Source organism: Bactrocera latifrons, unplaced genomic scaffold (genome assembly GCF_001853355.1).
Source record: "Bactrocera latifrons isolate USDA-ARS-PBARC rearing strain unplaced genomic scaffold, ASM185335v1 scaffold_930, whole genome shotgun sequence".
NCBI lineage: Eukaryota > Metazoa > Arthropoda > Insecta > Diptera > Tephritidae > Bactrocera > Bactrocera latifrons.
In genome coordinates this window covers 28,991-48,144 of record NW_017537635.1, presented here as the reverse complement: position 1 = coordinate 48,144, position 19,154 = coordinate 28,991, and the positions used below count along the sequence as shown (strand labels likewise).

Here is a 19,154-nt window from a genome sequence, read left to right as displayed (position 1 = left end):
AAGAATTCCTCCGGGCCCGGGTTGGACTCAATGGCAGCACGAGTCAGGACGACACACACAGATTAACATTCACCGATCCAAACGGGGTTCGATCGCCGAAAGGACAGCCCATGGTCGGATGAAATCCGAGTCAATTCCGGTACGTAGAACCGGCTGTCGTGGGAATTTGCCGTCGACCATCTTGCNGATCGCCGAAAGGACAGCCCATGGTCGGATGAAATCCGAGTCAATTCCGGTACGTAGAACCGGCTGTCGTGGGAATTTGCCGTCGACCATCTTGCTTTTGGATGAAAATGGTAAGAAACCGATACCGGTCGGATCTATCCCTTTTGATAGTTTGGGTGGTGAATATTAGATTATTACCAGTCGTCCCGTTGATGATCGTGTGGTTGTGATGTTTGATGTGTGTCTAGGGGCGTGTGCTGTGTGGTGAGGTGTTGTGACGTGAGATGTTGCGGAATGTTCATTACTCATGCGAACAGTTATGGTACTAAATGCCCACATACACATTTGGCAATAACAATAGATTTGACAGGTAGTATGCCATAAATTTTTGCCAGTGGAGATGCCCCGTTACGGGTCAACTTGTTTTTTGCTAAATCGATAAAAAAAAATCATCGATATTTTTATATAAAAATAATATTCTTTATCGATAAATCAATCATTATTAACAAAAACTTGGGTTTAGTATTAGTTTACCTTTTGTTGAAAGTGTAGGCTGAAATATAATTGTAGAGGAATATAGGGAAATATGGCTACTGGAGTTTTGCCATTTGTCCGTGGCGTTGACTTTTCTAAAAATGATTTCAGTGTAAGTCTTATATATACAATTTATCTATTAAATATAGACTCCATATAAAAGAGGAAATATATAAATGTACATATAAATCACTCTTTTTTTATATACATATGCAGAACTCTAAGTTTCCGGTTGCTATTAAAGAGATGAATAGGGTACAATGGCTAACGTTAGACAACACAAATCTTCATGAAATACCTGAAGAACTTGGAAACTTATTTAAATTAGAACATCTGTCTTTGAAAAGTAATGAATTGGAAAAGCTATTTGGAGAATTAACAGGACTGCCTTGCTTACGTTCGTTAAACCTTCGACACAATCAAATTAAAAATAGCGGAATTCCTCCTGAACTTTTCCGGTTAGAAGAGTTAACGACTTTGGACTTATCACATAATAAGCTTAAAGAAATTCCTGAAGGATTAGAACGTGCTAAAAGTCTTTTAGTATTGAATTTAAGCAATAATCAAATAGAATCCATTCCCACAGCTTTATTCATTAATTTAACTGATTTACTTTTTCTTGATCTTTCAAACAATCGTTTAGAAACATTACCTCCGCAAACACGTCGACTCGCGAATTTACAAACTTTAAATTTATCGAATAATCCTTTAGAATTGTTTCAGCTTCGGCAATTACCCTCTCTTCAAAATCTGGAAAGTTTGAACATGAGAAACACACAACGTACTTTATTAAACTTCCCCACTACGTTGGATAGTTTGTCAAATTTATCTGAATTAGATATCTCAAAAAATATGTTACCAAAAATACCAGATTGTGTATATAATTTGCCAAATTTGAAACGCATTAATCTTAGTGACAACCTCATTTCTGAATTAAGCTGTAGTATTGAGTTGTGGCAAAAGCTTGAAATACTTAACTTATCACGGAATCAATTAACTGCGCTACCAGCGTCTATATGTAAATTAACGTATCTTCGTCGTCTGTTTATAAACGATAATCATTTGGATTTTGATGGAATTCCTTCCGGCATAGGTAAATTATGTTCACTGGAGGTATTTTCTGCTTCTAATAATGTGTTGGAGATGATACCGGAAGGTTTATGTCGTTGCGGGGCGTTAAAAAAACTAAATTTAAGTTCTAATAAGCTCATAACGTTGCCAGACGCCGTTCATTTGCTTGATGGCTTAGATCAGCTGGATTTACGAAATAACCCTGATTTAATTATGCCACCAAAACCGTGCGAAGCTGTTAAAGGGGCTGGTATAGAGTTTTATAACATTGATTTTTCTTTGCAAACTCAATTGTTACTTGCTGGTGCTGCATCCCCTACTTCAATGCCGACTGGATCTGGAGCTAAAGACTCCACTGCGCGCAAAATACGACTTCGTCGCGGTCCTCGGGCCGATTCTGAACAGGATTCTGCTAAAATATTGAAAGGTATGAAAGACATAGCCAAAGAAAAAGATGAATCCAAAAATTCATTTGACAACTTACAACCTGAATCGCTAAAGCCAAAGCGTTGGGATGAATCGTTGGTAAAGCCGCATTTGGATTATTCAAAATTCTTTGAAAAAGAAGACGGCCAGTTTCCTGGTCTAACCATATGGGAAATAGAAAACTTTCTACCAAACAAAATTGAAGAAGTAGCTCATGGAAAATTTTATGAAGGAGATTGTTATATAGTACTTAAAACTTATTTTGATGAATTAGGACAATTAGCATGGAAAATCTATTTTTGGATTGGTAATGAAGCAACACTTGACAAGCGCGCTTGTGCTGCAATACATGCAGTTAATTTACGAAATTACTTAGGAGCTCGCTGCCGTACAATACGTGAGGAACAAAGTGAGTATATGATGTATTACATTTTGGTATCATGAAAGGCGCTTTTTCGGTAATGCAAACTGCCCAGCATCTAGTATATCAAAATTCAAAGTTAAAAAAATTAACATTGCCAAAGAAAGCGCAAAACTTGCAACATTTGAAAAGTAGTTTCACAAAAAATTGTACCAAACCAACTGGGCTAGCTAGAATGTCATAGGTTAATTTTATTTATTTATTTATTAATACTCACGCCAATCAGCTATATACAAAGAAGTATAGCAAAAAAGAAGGACAAGGCATATAAGTATTTAAACGAGACTTAATTATGAATATTCCACAAATCAATATCTTGGTGTATCTACTTAGCTTAAAGCTTGCTCATGTAACCTAATTCTCACGAGTACAACCACGCATACTAACGTATTAACATCAGGAGAGTGAATTTTGACTATGTTTGATCACAAATCACACATTAATGATTCATTATTAACCCCTTAACCCTTGAGACGTAGCTTGCATACGTACAACCAAACATATTAATGTCTGATAATATCTATTGACTAAGTTTACGACCCTGTTCCTCGGTCCACCCCGCACATAGTTCTTCGAAGAGTTGGCTGTTTTTAACAGTCTATGCGACCTCAACCCAGGCATACGGCCTACAAGGCGGAATTGTTACAAAATTTCCGGAGAGTCAGTTAATCCATTTAATGATTTAAAAGCAATCGAGAGATCTGATACTTGTCTCCGGCTCATCAGGTCACAAATCCCAAATTGACCACGAACATCTTTCTACCCTCTGACTCATCCTTTACGTCCCAGGAAGTACGCGACATATTTACAGAGTTTCTTCTGCACTCTCTCCACTTTGTCAATGAGACAGTCGGTATGATGAGACCAAAGCAACGAACAATACTCCAACATCGGACGCACCAAGGTCGAGTACAGCCTTACGAACGTATCACCATTCCGAAGTCATCCCCACATCTGAATATGAACCCAAGTGTCCTGTATGTCTTTGATGTAATTTTGTCAATGTGCCCGGCGAAATTTCGTGCATTGTCAATCATGACACCAAGATCTTTTACCACTGTGACTTCTTCTAAATGATGATCAGCGATACGGTAAACAGCTGGAGGACGACTCAAGGACCGTGACAAGACCACGCACTTTTTTAAATTAAAACTCAATTTATTTTTGTCGCACCACTCCTCAAGTCTATCAAGGTCTTGCTGTAGTGCACTGATATCATCGACAGTGCTTATCTTCCTGAAAATCTTGATGTCATATTCATATCAAATGTTCCGACGATATTTTGTCCCCAATGTCGTTGACAAATATGCTAAACAAGAGCCCCATATGGGACCCCGGGCGACACTTTAAACTCGGACGACACATAGCCATTGACTCGCACCTGCAGGAATCTCCCAGTCAAGTACGAGTTAAACCAACTCAATACATTTCCCGCCACTCCGTAGCAAACAGATTGCTCACCTCCCCACCCGTCGTAGCTACACTATCTTTCGACGACACGGAGGATGGAATATCCATATTGTTCCGTCTCCTGCTTTTGACGAATTTCCAAAACTGACTCGAATCCACCCGTATAAGCTCCTCCACCCTGGACGTGTATGCGCTGTAACACCCTTTGCCGATTCTTTAGCATTCCGACCGCAATCGACGAAAAACACTGTAGACGTAACCCGTTCGCACGACAGTCGGGTCTACGAAAACCGGAACGGATCGGGATTTTTATCCGGGCAAGGACTGTCAACTCGGCAGAATTTCTGCCGTTACAACAACAACAACAACTATGGACAGGAACAAATTGCACAATTCCATCATTAGTTCTCTCGTATAACCAGTTTACCTTGTCATCCAGTGATACTAACTTATACATTCCAATTAAGTTACTCCTCAAAACGAAGTCATTCAATTCATTTTTAGGTTGGCCTTAATCTCAGCACGTATACTTACAGCCGGGTGGTGCTTATCTTCATCAATAATAGACTCGGTACTGTCCACACATACATCAACGCTGCTAAAACATAAGTCAAGCGTACGATGATCATTTACATTACGAATTAGATTATACTGTTGACAGTTAGCCACACTCATCTCACTATATACCATATTTGCACATTCATCTTGAGGACAGCTACTGGGGAGATTATAGTCGCCACCGATAACACTGGATCACAAATTTGCATTTGTTTTTTGTTCCACGGATGCCACTATCCAATTTGTATGTGAAATGGCTCGCTGATTTCGAAAATCGAGTAATTTTTTTTTATGGATACGTTTTTGAGATATTTGCAATTTACCGTTATTCGACMAAAAAAAAAAAAGGTGTCTTCATTTAATCGTGTATATCTCACTGACCAGTTGAGCAATCTTACTGCAAATTATAGAAAATAAAAGTGAATGAAATTTCCTAAAAATATTGTCTACTCCATTTTTCCATAGGCCTAATAATTTTTGAGAAATTGATTAATCAGTTTGTGTTTTTAAATTTTTTTATGAAAAATAAACTTTGGAAAGGAAAAAATTTTAAAACAAAAGATAACAAATAAATATATCCAGATGCGCAAAGTCAATGTATACGTATATGCGTATGTAGTGTGTAAAGTAGGGGTGGGATTGTTTTCGAATATCATTAGAATAAACTAATAACGCTGTTCGTTTAAAAAATCAAATAATACTTTTAGAACAGTAATACTCAAATTCTGTTGTAGGTAGTTTGCATCGAAAGCAAGAGGTGTCAGGTTCGAAAMSCCYGTAGTCATGTTAATTTGCTTAACATGTGTGTAGGTATACAGGCAGATTTTCGAAGGGTAATTAGTTGCGGAAAATTCCTAATGCAAATAAATTTAATTCAAACATGCCTACATACATGCACACACACATATCTTGGTAAATTCATTAATTTTTTTAAGGCCAACATCAGCAGCAGGTAGTATTTTCTTTTCCCGGCTCGTTAATATCAAGGAACTTTTTTGTTTAGGTAGGCTTTGCCTTTTTTATTTTTTCGCGATTAAGCTATATATAAGGATAAATGCCCCTTGAAAGTTCATAACATCTGTAAGGCTCGCCGGTTCCAGTTTATAATTACAATATAAGAAACCGTGAGCTATTTTTAAAAATAAAATGAGTAAAAGTACGCGAGAATTTGAGTGTACCAACGATCCGGATATGTTCTGTTACATATGCGGTGAATATAYTCTTGTACGGCATCGGAGGCAGTTTAGAGATTCGATCCAAACTCTATATTCAAAATATTTTGGTATTGAGCCTAAAAATATTGATAAACCATGAATTCCGAATATTTTGTGTTCCTTGTGTCGAATAATATTGGTTGAATGGGAATCAGGACCAACAAAGTACGTATTAAAATTATGAAACCATGCTTCTTTTTATTTAACGGTAATTTTTAATTTTTTTCTTTTTCAGGCGATACATGAAATTTAATGTACCAATGATATGGCGAGAACCTACATGCCACTCAGAAGATTGTTATATTTGTATGACAAAAGTACTTGGCTTTGGAAAATCAAGAAAAGTGATTTATGCTAACGTACCTATCGTTTCATTGCCAGTTCCACATTCAGCTGAAGTTGCGTATCCAGTTTCGTTGTCAACAGGAGTATCTGAAAGATCACCTGAATATGAGAAATCAACTTGTAATGAATTTTTAATGGAAAACGAGAGAATCACAAGCGCAACTAAACGATTGGATTAGAGATTTGGAATTATCCAAAGAAAAATTCAAGGAAATTTCATTCACTTTTATTTTCTATAATTTGCAGTAAGATTGCTCAACTGGTCAGTGAGATATACATGATTACATGAAGACACCTTTTTTTGGTCGAATAACGGTAAATTGCAAATATCTCCAAAACGTATCCATAAAAAAAAAAAATTTATTCGATTTTCGAAATCAGCGAGCAATTCCACATTGAAATTGGATAGTGGCGTTCACCAGTGTAATCAATGCACAGTTGGGATATTTTTCCTTCAAATATGAAATTGTTGACATGACTCACATACTTATCCAACGACGGCAGTGGCGGAAGATACACACATCCAACTAATAGATCGCCCTCAGTACATTTTACTTTGATAAAAACTTGCTCGACTCTACTACAGTTACTTGGCAGTAGCTCAGCATTAATACTACGCTTCACAGCAATGAAAACACCTCCACCTCTTGTGCAATTGCTTTTATGGTTGTCTCTATCTTTCCTAAATATTAAATACGTATCGTCCACCACTTCACTAACTGATATCGATTCATGAAGCCATGACTCGCTAACACAAATCAAGTCACATTGTTGCCCTGCTGATGCGATTAAGAACTCTTTTAATTTTGTTCTTAACCCTCGAGTATTTTGATAGTATCTGCTTAACATTTTTTACCTTTAACAATATTTACTTATTACAAGTGTGGATTTAATTCTATATGATATAGAGTATATCTCTGAGATTACGTCAAAGTGCACGGCACGGAATAATTGATTTTAAAGATAATGTGTGTTTTTGTTTTTTTTTTTTGTTTTGGACAGGTGCTTCCTGAGCTTACAGTGCCCTGTGTAGATTGCGACGAGGAGGCGGAATTTTTCACGGGGGAGGTGACTTAGTTCTTTAAATCTGGGGAGGTTGTATCCTCCTAGAAGCAGCTTGGCGTGGCGCATACTTGCTGCTTGTCGCCACTGCCGTTCTCTTTCCACTCTCCTCCGTGCGGAGCAGCTCTTTAAGAGTGTGGGGTYYTACCGCTMTGTATGGCTCCGGTCCCAACATCTTTGACGCTGCTGCAGTGCGGGCCAGTTCGTCKKYYTTCTMATTACCTTCTACTCCCTTGTGCCCTGGTACCCACATTAGGTGCACCCCTTTGCACAAGGACAGGCGGTTTAGCCGTTCTACGCATTCCTCGACTAGAAGCGATTTGGTCTCGTAGGATGAGATCGCTTTTARYGCCGCTTGACTATCACTGAGAATAGCTATACGCTGGTTGCGATAGTTGCGGCTGAGGTTGACTTCAGCACACTGACAAATGGCAAAAACTTCTGCCTGGAAGATACTTGGGAAGCTGCCCATAGGTATGGATAGCTTGGTACGCGGTCCCACAATACCTTCCGATGTTTTTGAGCCATCAGTGTACCACTGAATGGTGCTGTCTTCCAGCAGCCTTTCCAGCGCGGAATCACTCCATACCGTCTTGCTGCCTAGAGTGACTTTGAAGTTCTTCTTGAAGTTTTTTTTCTTTGTGGTGCTTTCCTTACGGAGGAGGGCTAGCGGTGTGCTCTCCGCTAGTTCGTCCATCTGTCTAGAGGACATTACCTTCCCTCTACCACAGCCTTCTGCTGACATTAGCAGCATGGTGTACTTTGTTGCTAGCTTGATCACCTGATGCAGCGRTGTGAGCTCTAGTATGACTTCCAGTGCCACCGTGGGACATGTGCTCATTGCCCCTGAAGCACAGACACATGCAAGTCTTTGCAGCTTTGACAGTCTCCGAATCACTGAAGACTGCGGTGCTTTGGTAGCCCAGGCAACCGCTCCATAGGTGACGATAGGYCTYACTATCATGGTATACAGCCATCTGATGATACTTGGCTTGCATCCCCATGATCTGCCGGCCAGGCGTCTACAAATCATAAGTGCTGTAGTTGCTTTGGACAGCGTTAGGTCCAAATGCCTGCTCCACCCAAATGATGAGTCTAAGGTGAGGCCCACCATACCACCTCTGGGCAACCCCTTGTGGTGCCAAGACGAATCCTACTTTCTCCCACTGTTGTTTCTGCTACCCTAGTGCGCAGAAGGGCTTCTATCCATCTGCGCATCGGGGTGGGTACGATCCTTTTCTCAAGTGCCTTGATAACGCTAGTGTGAGTTGCATTATCAAAGGCAGATCGCAACCTCGCCTCGGCCGGGAAGACGCCATTCACTCTCGGTGACTTAAAGCTGGAAAAGGAGGCTAGTGCCCATTTGACTGAGTCTGCAGTGAACAGGTTTCTTGCAGTCAGCCAATCTGAGCGATCTGGCCTACGTATGACCGGGGCTGGATTTAGGTCAGCTTGAACAGTCCCCGGGAAGTGCGTTTGTAGGAGTGTGTCCGCCCTCTCTTCCGCGCTTGTCGTATAGGTCCCGTCGTTTCTTTTTAGGGATAATACTGTGTCCGTCTTGCCCTTCGAAAACGCCTTATGCAGCCGAGCTGCCTCCGGGGTCGAGGAGACGCTATCGCAGAATTTCCTGAAACTGTTTGTCTTGGCAAGCCTAATCTCCTTGTTATAGAATGTTAAATGCCGTTTGTAATCCTCCCAGCTGCCTGTGCGCTTGGCTTTGTTGAACAACCTACGCACCCTAAGTCTAGGAGCTGAGAGTTTACTAGACCACCAGGGGCAGATTTGTTTGCTGGTGGTCGCTTTTAGTGGACAGGCACAGTGATAGGCGTCCATAATGGAGTGGTTTATGGCACTGAGTCTGCTTTCCAGTCCATCTGTGGTGGATCTATCATCCGCCTGCACCACTCCACTTATATTACGACTTAAGGTCTCTCTGAAGATACCCCAGTTCGTATTTCTAGGGGTACGTGTCGGAGGTTTGTCCACGACTTTTACCCTCAGAGCAAACCGAATGATCCTGTGATCTGACAGTGAGGGCTCCTTTGACACCCGCCACTGTGAGATCAGCCCGATCATGTTGTCATTGCTCAGGGTAATGTCTAGGACCTCCCTGCGAACACTGGTTACGAAAGTGAGCTCACAACCCACATTCTCGATGCTCATATTGTTACTAATTATGAATTCAAGAAGTGACTCACCCCTCACGTTGCAGTCCGTGCTACCCCATTCCGTGTGATGCCCGCGGATGTGATGCCAATCCTAACGTAAGGGGAAGATTGTTGCGTCTGCAGTATTCCACCAGACTGAGTATTGATGGGGGGGGTGCTGTGGCCGTCTCTCCCGGAAAGTATGCGGGATCGAGGACGAAGTCCGATCCTTCCTTGCCCTTCACCTGTAACGCCACCAGATCTTGCGTTAGAAACTCTGAAATACAGAAAAAGTCTATATCGGCTCTAACGACTACACACGAGCGGGGTCTCTCGCTAGAAAGATCCCAGATTACCTTGCTTGTTCTCGAGTTGAGGCCTCCTACCTCTCCTTTGAACACCCAAGGTTCCTGGATTAGGAGGATGCTCAGGTTATCCGAGATGAACCTCTGCACGATGACTCCGATCCTGCCGATGCGTGATACAGGTTCACCTGAGCCACTTCCATGCCGGCACTGGACCCTATAGTATACTTTCGATGAGAGAGAGGTCCTCGTCCTCGATCTCATCATCAACCTGCATCTCCAGCCCTTCCAGAAGCTCTTGGGTGGATGGCATGCCTTCCTGATCATTGGGGAGCTCGTTGCTCCTGGTTCCATTCGCGGAGTTGGCCGCAGCCTGCCCAGCCAAGATAGGGTCGTTTGGGGACTCGTTCCGCTCTCCCGAAACCACACCGGCAGTCGCCTCAAGCGCTGCTGTTCGGCTTGCGGGTGGAGCCGGTGCCACGGTCCGCCCCATCGTGGGTTCTTGGCTCGTCGCCGACGTTGCCGAACCTGAAGTTCAGCCTGAATCCCTTTTGCCTTATGTACTTATAGGATTCATCGTCTATCGACATGTTGAGGTTCCACCCTGAACCCTCAACGCTGCCTGCTACGACCTTCAACGCGGAGGTGCTTAAGCCATCGTTCTGGTTTCCCACCAGATTAAGCACGAATTCGTGGGTTTTATCTGCGCTCCTCGGGAAGAATGCCACCATGTTATGCAGTGGTGGTATCTCTCCGTACACACAGGGCTGGACCCTTCCAACCCTCTAGCCTTGGCGCGATTTCCATCAGCCAGGTGGMCGACCTCTCCTCCTGACAGTCGACCAGCAGCATACCGCCCTTAAAGAAGATGCCGTTGAAGGCGCCAGTGTAGCCTTTGCCAGTACATAGGGCATTAACTAGGCAGTCTTGGAGAGCCGTCAGCTGTTCGGACCCTAGGGCCTCCGCTGGGTAGTTGCAGGGCAACACTGCCATCCGGATGCTCTTAACAGCCTCAGAGTACTCCGGCTGGCGATTCTCGTCGGCTGCTTGGGGTTGGAGCACTTTCCACTAGCTACCTGTGGTCTGCCTCCACATATTCTCTTGGGCTTTGGTGGTTCTTGGGGAGTTATATGGCCGCTTTTTCTTTTCTCAATCCGACTAGGTGCCTCTTGGGGCGCCGGCTTTGCTACGCTTCGTCCTTCCGACAAGGCAGCTTTGGCTCGACGACGCCTTTGGTTTCTGCTTCTTGTTGCAGACGAACCATTGGCACTAGCGCGTTGTGCATTATTAGGAGAGGGATTTCTCATCCTGCTCCTACTCAGAGCCCGCTTTTCCGCTGTCTCCGGAATGTTCCCTCGTTGCCGTTTTCTTTTACGCTCATCCCATGATTCCACTCTCGTGAAACCACCCTCCTCTCCGCAGTCGATCCTGCTCGAGGGGTTGTGGGGCCGGCGTTCGCGCGAATTGCTGTGGTCACGGTTGACACACTACGCTGAGTGCCGCTGCGGGAGGGCACGTCATCGTCGGCGCGATGTGCTGTGTTCGCGGCCGTCCCGCTCCGCTGAGTGCCGCTGCAGGAGGGCACGTCGTCGTTGTCGCGAACGTGCTCCTCAAGGCATCCAGGAAGCTGAACTTTCGTCTAGCTCCTGGGCCACTCTTGCTCGTCGTACTAGCGCTTCCGCCGCTGTTAGCCGTCGTTGCTGTGGATGTCGTTGCTTTGGTCGTTGTCGTTGTTGTTGTTTTTTGTTGTTGTTGATCCATCTTGTTCTTACGACCGTTTGGCCCTTAATGTGAGCCTCCCGGTTTATTTTTAGTAAGGGGAAATCTAAAGTCCGCTGCGCCAGAGCCCCTTGACGCAGTAAGGCCACCGTTACTTCCCAAGGCGACCCGGTGTTGGGAAAGCTCCGTACGAATGCAGCCGAATTTAGCTCCTGGCTGCAAATCATCCAATGGGCACGGGTCGCATAACACCCTGGATTAGGAGGTGGTAGCTCTTGGTCGCCGCGCACATGCAGCGTCTGCTAGCTCTCAGGAAAGATGCTATGCAGCATCACCCCTGGTGGTTGGGAGATGCCGTGCTGTGCTGCGGTTTAAGCCCCTGCACCACGACAAGGTGCCTACCATTCGCAGAGGTTCGTCAGTGAAAGTATCAGCCAGCATAAAATCAGCAGTACAAACTGCGCAGTATTGCTAGCATTACCGAAAAAGTCCGCAACAAGTACTTTTACAGATATGATTTTTTGTATTAAAAAATATCGAGTATGTTCTTGTGCTTAATTGTGTTATATAAAAACAAGAAAAATTCTACATTGCATTTATGGATTGAAATTTGAATTTATACAGAACAGTGTACTCGCAAAAGCAATTTTTTAATATTATATTAAACAAATAAGGAAGGGTTAAGTTCGGGTGCAACCGAACATTTTATACTACTTCAACTTGCAAGGATCAAAGCCAGTTAAATAGAAGGTGTAAAATCAAAAATATAAAGTAAAGTCAGCCGGATGTTCGAAAATCCTGATATTAGTTAAATAAGCGTTATTAGGAAGAGCCCCAGACTACTGAACTGATTGACTGACTGTGAACTGTCAAAACCATGAATTTTCTATTAGTGGATTTTTCCACTTTTGGTTTGGCAGGAGAAACTCAGAAATATACATTGCTTTAACAGACGCCTGTTGGCATTTTGGCTTATATTTTTATACGTTTACATGCTATCATATCAATTGATATGAATATGATTTTGCGAATTTTTCTGAATTCATGCAAAATTGATAACACTATCATTAAATTAAGCTATATTTGTAAATAATGTGCGAATAAAAGCAACTTTTTAAATATTTCTTATCTTTGATAATATAATTTCATATGTATGCATATATGTATGTATATTATATATTATCATAATATCCTACCAAACTTAATATATTACAACAATAATATATATAAAAATCCACCTTTTATCATTTAAACTTTCATACGCATCTATCCTGCAGATACATATGTACATATGTATGTAAGTACAAATTAATTTCCAATCATATCAGTTATCAATAATATAATATGCGCTCGCTGCTCTATATGTACTGCATACATATGTGCGTATGACATTCTCACATAAATATATATATACATATATATTATATATACTATAAATTACAAATATTGTTCTACAAAAATAACAATCGTCTTAAACATCATCAGACATACTTATATGCGTACAAATGTAAATATGTGGGTATGTCATTCCGGCGAAAACAATGAACACACAACAGTCGCTTATGTACAATATTTTATTTTTATTTTTAACAAACCTCAAAAATCTGTATCTTTGATTGTGGCACTAACCGGGATTGACTGTATTTGTCAAAGAATGTAAAAAATATTTTGTAATTCTGAAATATTTTTACGTGGCTCGCAAAAATCTGCGTCGATATGTATGCAGCTCACACACCAACATACATATTATTCATATATACGCTGGTTTGAGGGCGAAGCTGTACAGCGGCAAAGGAAGCGGTGACAATCGGCGTCCGTTCGTTTATTTTTTACCGCACAGCTCGGATTTTTTTATCAACAACATAATGATGTGACGCTTTGTCATCGGGTGTTTATATTTACATACAAAGTTGTGTGTAGACAAGTTTACAAACATTATGATTCCTTCAAATTTGTTTACGTGCACACAAAATTACATATGTACATACATATGTGAATATGTGAACATTATGCGTATGGTTTTTCAGAATCTTTTTACGTGTACACGCAATTATATTAATATGTGAATCTGTGCGACGGCTTACTTATAATAAGATGTTATCAAAACTATTAATGCCCAATGAAAATAAATTCATGCATACATATAAAACTTATACCTATATTAATTAAATATTTAGGTAATAATACAACTATGACTTTATTATACGTTTCAACATATTTAATAGAATTCATCATTAAAAGGGTCAAATTGCACATACATTCAGGTGCGTATATATTTATGTGCTTTGATATCAAATACATACTTATGTATAGTATATCTTTCATAATATCTATAAAGTCGTTTGCGCATTGTAAATATGCGAATCTGTAAGCGTACATTTGTAAACATTGAAATTAGCTTTTCTCATTTAATAGTGAAAATGCTCAATTCTGCTATTTTAGTCCTTTGTGATGCCATATAAATGAAGAACTCCTGTGTTGGAACTATAAACTTGCAAAACGCTTAGTGGCCAATACAAACTTACACAGAGATTTAATTTTCATTCTCGCCAGCTCGGTGCGATGTCCAAAGGAATGGGCACCCAAGTGCTTAAATCTTCAGCGCCCAAACGCGGGATAGTCAAGAAGGAAGTGTTGAATTTCTACCTCTTTTTCTTCCATACAGTTTCGGGAGCCAGCGTCCGGTAGGATTCCCAGCCTTCCTGTGTGGACGCCAATGAGATAATAGCCCGTTAAAAGCCCCAATACTAGCGAGAGGCTAACCTTACTGAAGGAAAAGAGATCACCTGATCTTTTGTCATCGATCTTGGGCAAACGGCTTTTTTGCGACAGCGCATGTACCGATTGTGTCCCAGCGCTGACCAAGCTTAAGATAAGGCAGCACCGATCCGCTTCCATTCTACCAATAACAGCTCTAGGGTGCCTTTCCTAGCTGGATCATCAGCTTTTACAGTTTCCTGAATTTATGCTGTAGTCTGGAACCTATACCAGTCTAATCACTATATTATGCTATAAATAGCAAGGTTACGCAGTCTTCCATTAGCCCTGAAGGCACTATAAATAAGTTCAAGGCTAGTATCAACGCTTTGCTATCTGAGTGGAAGGAAGTCTGAAACTGTAGTTGATGGAGAGCTGTCAATAGTAGACCCCTTCCCCTCAAGCTTTAACCCATTCGTGAAGATGGTGCTCACTGCCCCTGTTGTTGTTTTAACGGAGTATCTTAGGGTGGTGAGGGTCATCTCAGCTGTCGTCGACGACGGGAGGCCCCGTTTCGACACGGTCGGATCAAAGGGAAAAGGGTGTCAGATGTGTGGGGTTGGCGGGGCAAACAAAGAGGTGGCGAGTGACATGCGGAGACTCCTTGCACGCAGGGCTTTACATGTGTTGGATATGTCTGGGTCTATTCTGGATAAGTAGGAGTTTAACCTTTTACAATTTCTCCCAATTTACAGTTTCTCCCGCAATTCGAGCTCTTAGTCTGCAATAGGAAGGGAGTCAGTGAAGGTGTTGATAGCTTGACTGTGGATGGTGGTCAGTACCTGTCGGAAGTTAGTTGACTCCGCGTATTGTTCGTCGACGTAATTGAGGAAAGACCTCTTGATGTTCCTAGGAGGTGGTTCCGCTCCGAGCAGGTGGCTGCAGGGGTAATTTATGCGAAAACATCCTAGAAGGAACTGCTGGGAGAGGAGTTCATTATTAACAGGGAGCATAAGCGTCTCACTATGTAGATGTTCGATGGAAGACATCAAGAGGCATCCTGTCGTGGTCCGGAGTGCAGTGTTCTGGCAGGTCTGTAGCTTCTTCATCTAAGTTCCACTTCATCCAGGCGATCATATTGTTGTGGCGTAGTTGAGGACCGGCCGGCAATCGGCCTTCTTCTGTGCTGCCGGCTAGCGACTTGAGGGTTTTGTTGCGTCTCTGTACCTTGGCGATGATCGCGGAGTGAAGAAGCATACACTATCAACTGTTACACCTAAATTCTTAGGGTTATTGACGGTCAAAATCTTGACACCGTCAGTGGATTTGGTGGGGGAGAGTGTTAGGTTCCGTGCAGAGAATAAACAAGAAAGGTCGGAGAGATAGCTGTTTACCTTTGAACACATGCCGTCGATTCCATTGCCCGACGTCAATGTCGTGCAATCATCAGCGTATGAGGTTATGAAAACTCCTTCTGGTGACTGTGGGAGTTTCTCAGCTTAAAATTTTCTCCTCGAAATAATACGGATGATTGACGACCACACAGACCCACCTCTTCAGTCCTGGAGAGAGCGTAGTTTATTTAATGTCCTGCAGGAACGTTATGTGATTGAGAGTGTCAAAAGCTTTTGACAAGTCCAACGCTACTAGGAGGCAACGAACTATGTAGTCTTTATGACGCTTAGTGCTGTGGTGGTGCTATGCACTTTTCGGAATCCATTCTGGTGGTTGGCTAGGCTCAGGTGGTGAGTGAAAGTTGGGAGTACCAAGGACTCAGGTGTCTTCACTACTGGGGAGAGGAATCGGGTATTTGAAGAGTGATCAGCGAGGTTGAACGCTAGCGCTCTTCTTCGGGTCCGAAGATTCATGGCCATTGAATTGAACTTTAATTCGGTCATCATGCCTGGCCGGGTTAGACAAAGCGTTGACAGTAGACCAAATTGAGATCGCTTATTCCGAGATTCCCGGGATCTAAGGTGTCGCTCATTAGCTAAAACGGCTGCTTCGGCGGGGAAATTTGGGCGGAGTTCCGCAATTTTTCCAGCCGAGATGAAGCGAGCGGTAGCTGCTGCGATCACCTTGCGGAATCGACGTTCGTCAAAAAATATATACGTCCGTAGGAACGGGTAGAACGTTGAAGATATTCTCTTTAAGTTCTGTGAACCCGACCAGTTAGCTTTGTTAAAGTTAACGAAGCTACGGTTGTCCACAGAAACAAAATAGGGGGTATCTCGATCGAGATAATTATGGGTAGATGGTCTGATGCGAGAGTTAGCATAGTATCAGACCACTACTAGACATGGTAATATCGGGTGAGCTATTACATGTGCCCATGTCAATTAGACGATACTGCACGGTGTTGTGCAATATGAAGGCCAGACCACCACCATTATCTCGCTCGCGATCTTTACGTATGACGTTGAAACCGGCACAACTCAGGAGATCTGAGCGGCTGTTTATCTTGGTTTCTTGGACCGCAGCTATCGATACGCGCTCACGATTCATAAGTGCAACTATCTCCTCGATCTTACTCAAGAGTCCATTGCAGTTGAATTGAAGTATACGGGTTTGTCGAGGGCGTACGTGGGTGATCCCGGGGGTGAGGCTGCGAATCTGCAGGGTCAAGTCAAAGCAAGTGAGGATTTCCGAGTGTTCAGACCCGCGTTCTTTTAGGAGCACAGACTCTCTGAGTCTAATGACCGCTTTCGCAGTGATACACCTTCCGGCGATTTCCTCGGGCAATATTTTCATAAACTCCATATTTGGGTGAACCTTAGTGCACCGTACATGCTGATGTGCGCCGCCCGCTGAACGTTTGCATGTGTGGCCTTTTCTAGAGCCCTAAACCACATAAAGATACCATAGAACATAATGGGTTTCACTATGGTGTCGTAGAGGCAGAGGACCACTTGCGGTGAGAGATCCCACCTTTTGCCAATGGCGCCTATTCAGGAGGAGCCCTAAATATTTCACTGTGTCCGCTGGTTGCAGACGAATGCCTCCCATTCGCGTCAATGGTGCCGCCGGGAGGTTGTATCTTCGGGTGAATAAAACAATCTCGGTTTTGTTTGGGTTGATGGCGAGACCGTTTTCGACTGTCTAATTGGTTACGAAGCCGCGTCAATTCGTAAATAGCACTCAGGAAATTTCCTTTGATCAAAATATTGCGATTTTGTAGGTTACAGCGCCGGAGAATTTTGTCTTTTTTTAGGCGGGCAAAACGCAAAGACAGTTGGTTGAGTAATTCATAAACGAGAATGCTCGCAGATTAGAAAAATCTTGTTTCGAGGAAACGCTTGTCAAAGTTCGACTTTCGACCGTCAATGCTCAGGACATAGGTCCGTTCAAAGTCGTGTTCCAACGGAACTAATTCACGGATCGAAAAAACATTTTACCAAAATATTGTAGACAATTTAAGCCTTCGATTTGTACAATCAAAAAATCAATTTTTTTAAGAAATTTTAAAATATCACCCCTTACATCTACCACGTCAACTTATCGTCGAGGGCGGGGGCTACAGGGAATGTACTCTGAGGTCTGCCAAGGTTTTAACGGAACGGCGGCGGTTGCGACATTAGCACGTCAGCCATTTCTGATGAGTGTCACCCCTTCATACTCAGGTGACAGAATGCCGCAAAACAATAAAAAAAAATTTTTTAAAACCTTATATTATTTTATATAAATAAATATGACATATTTATATATTGAAATATTAATTTCCATTTTCCAGTGGTCCTCCAGGCCACATTTGGTGACTATAACAATCTGTATAGAAACGAAAAATATTTAAATTTTAACAAAAACTACATTGCAATAAATAAAATTATTTTATTTTTTTATTAAAATTTTATTTGTTTAATCTCTCCAATATGGTATGGTGGGTTTCCGAGCATTTTCCAGGCAAAAGTTTTGCCTTAAGTCGGTGTATAGAGATAAACCTCCATCGCAACTATAGCAATGAGCGGATAACCATTCTCAGCGATAATCAAGCTGTACTAAAAGCGATATCCTCTTACGAGATCAAATCGCTACTAGTGTAGAGAAATGCTGAACAGCCTTGCGGAACGGAACCAGGTACACCTAATCTTGGAGGCGGGTCACAGAGGTATAGCCGGTAACGAACTGTCAGGCGAGCTCGCCTTCTCCGCAGCCTCCACCAAGATGGTAGGACCCGATCCTTCTACTAGGGTGGGTCTCCATACCATAAAGGAGCATATAAGAAGGAGTGGGCAGGGAATAACATTGGCAACAAGCACACGGTATGAGGCGTGCTAAGTTGCTGGAGGATACAACTTGAGCAGGATCAAAGTTGTAATCAACCTCCCCAGGAACCAACTCAGACTACTGGTCGCATTGTATACTGGCCACTGCAAGTTGAGATATCGTTCTAATTTCGTGTTGAATTTTCGTCGTAATAGTAAGCACATCTCTTTTTTTTAAATAACTTATTATATCGTATTATTATTTTATTAGTTTTGTCATCCTCATTAAATTATATTAAATAGAAGTTATATATCCTTTTTAATGTCTCCACCTATACCTATACCTGATATGAACGGTTGGCTAGTCTTCTGACCTAAACCGATATCTTTCTGAAAGTCTTAACTCTTTTAAAGCATGGGTATGCATTTCAAAATAAATAATGTCCTTATCCGTAATGGTTGTAAAATTAATTGATTTTATCGCAATCTTTTTAAAATCATTTATACTGAGTGAAGTTTCTGTATTAACTAAAGCTACATATTCATTTGTACCTATCGTAATTTGAATTTTTGGTAGGTCATCTACGGCTAGTGTTGAAAAAAATGTTATTTTCTTCCGAAGGCCCTGTCGTTTGTTGTTGTTTTAACGGTTATCAGTCCCCGTTGGGATGATGAGGGTTATCAGTGTTGTCGTCAATGTCATCTAACGGGAAGCCCAGGAAACGTGCTGTTTCGACGGGGTCGGACCAAAGGGAAARGGGTGTTAGATGGGTGRGGTTGGTTGGGCATGCAAAGAGGTGGTCAGTGTCATGCGGAGACTCGTTGCATGCAGGACATACGTTGGGTATGTCAGGGTCTATTCTGGATAGGTAGGAGTT

General features: G+C 42.3%; 1 protein-coding gene across 1 annotated transcript in view; it reads left to right on the top strand.

The window, feature by feature from the left end:
* The first annotated feature begins 671 nt into the window (after positions 1 to 671).
* Positions 672 to 19,154, top strand: part of LOC108977662 (protein flightless-1) — a 43,227-nt gene continuing 24,744 nt past the window's right edge. The window contains exons 1-2 of the mRNA XM_018947472.1: positions 672 to 811; positions 916 to 2,605. Of these exons, the coding sequence (XP_018803017.1) occupies positions 752 to 811; positions 916 to 2,605 (1,750 nt within the window). The 5' untranslated portion in view covers positions 672 to 751. The remainder of the gene's footprint in view (positions 812 to 915; positions 2,606 to 19,154) is intronic.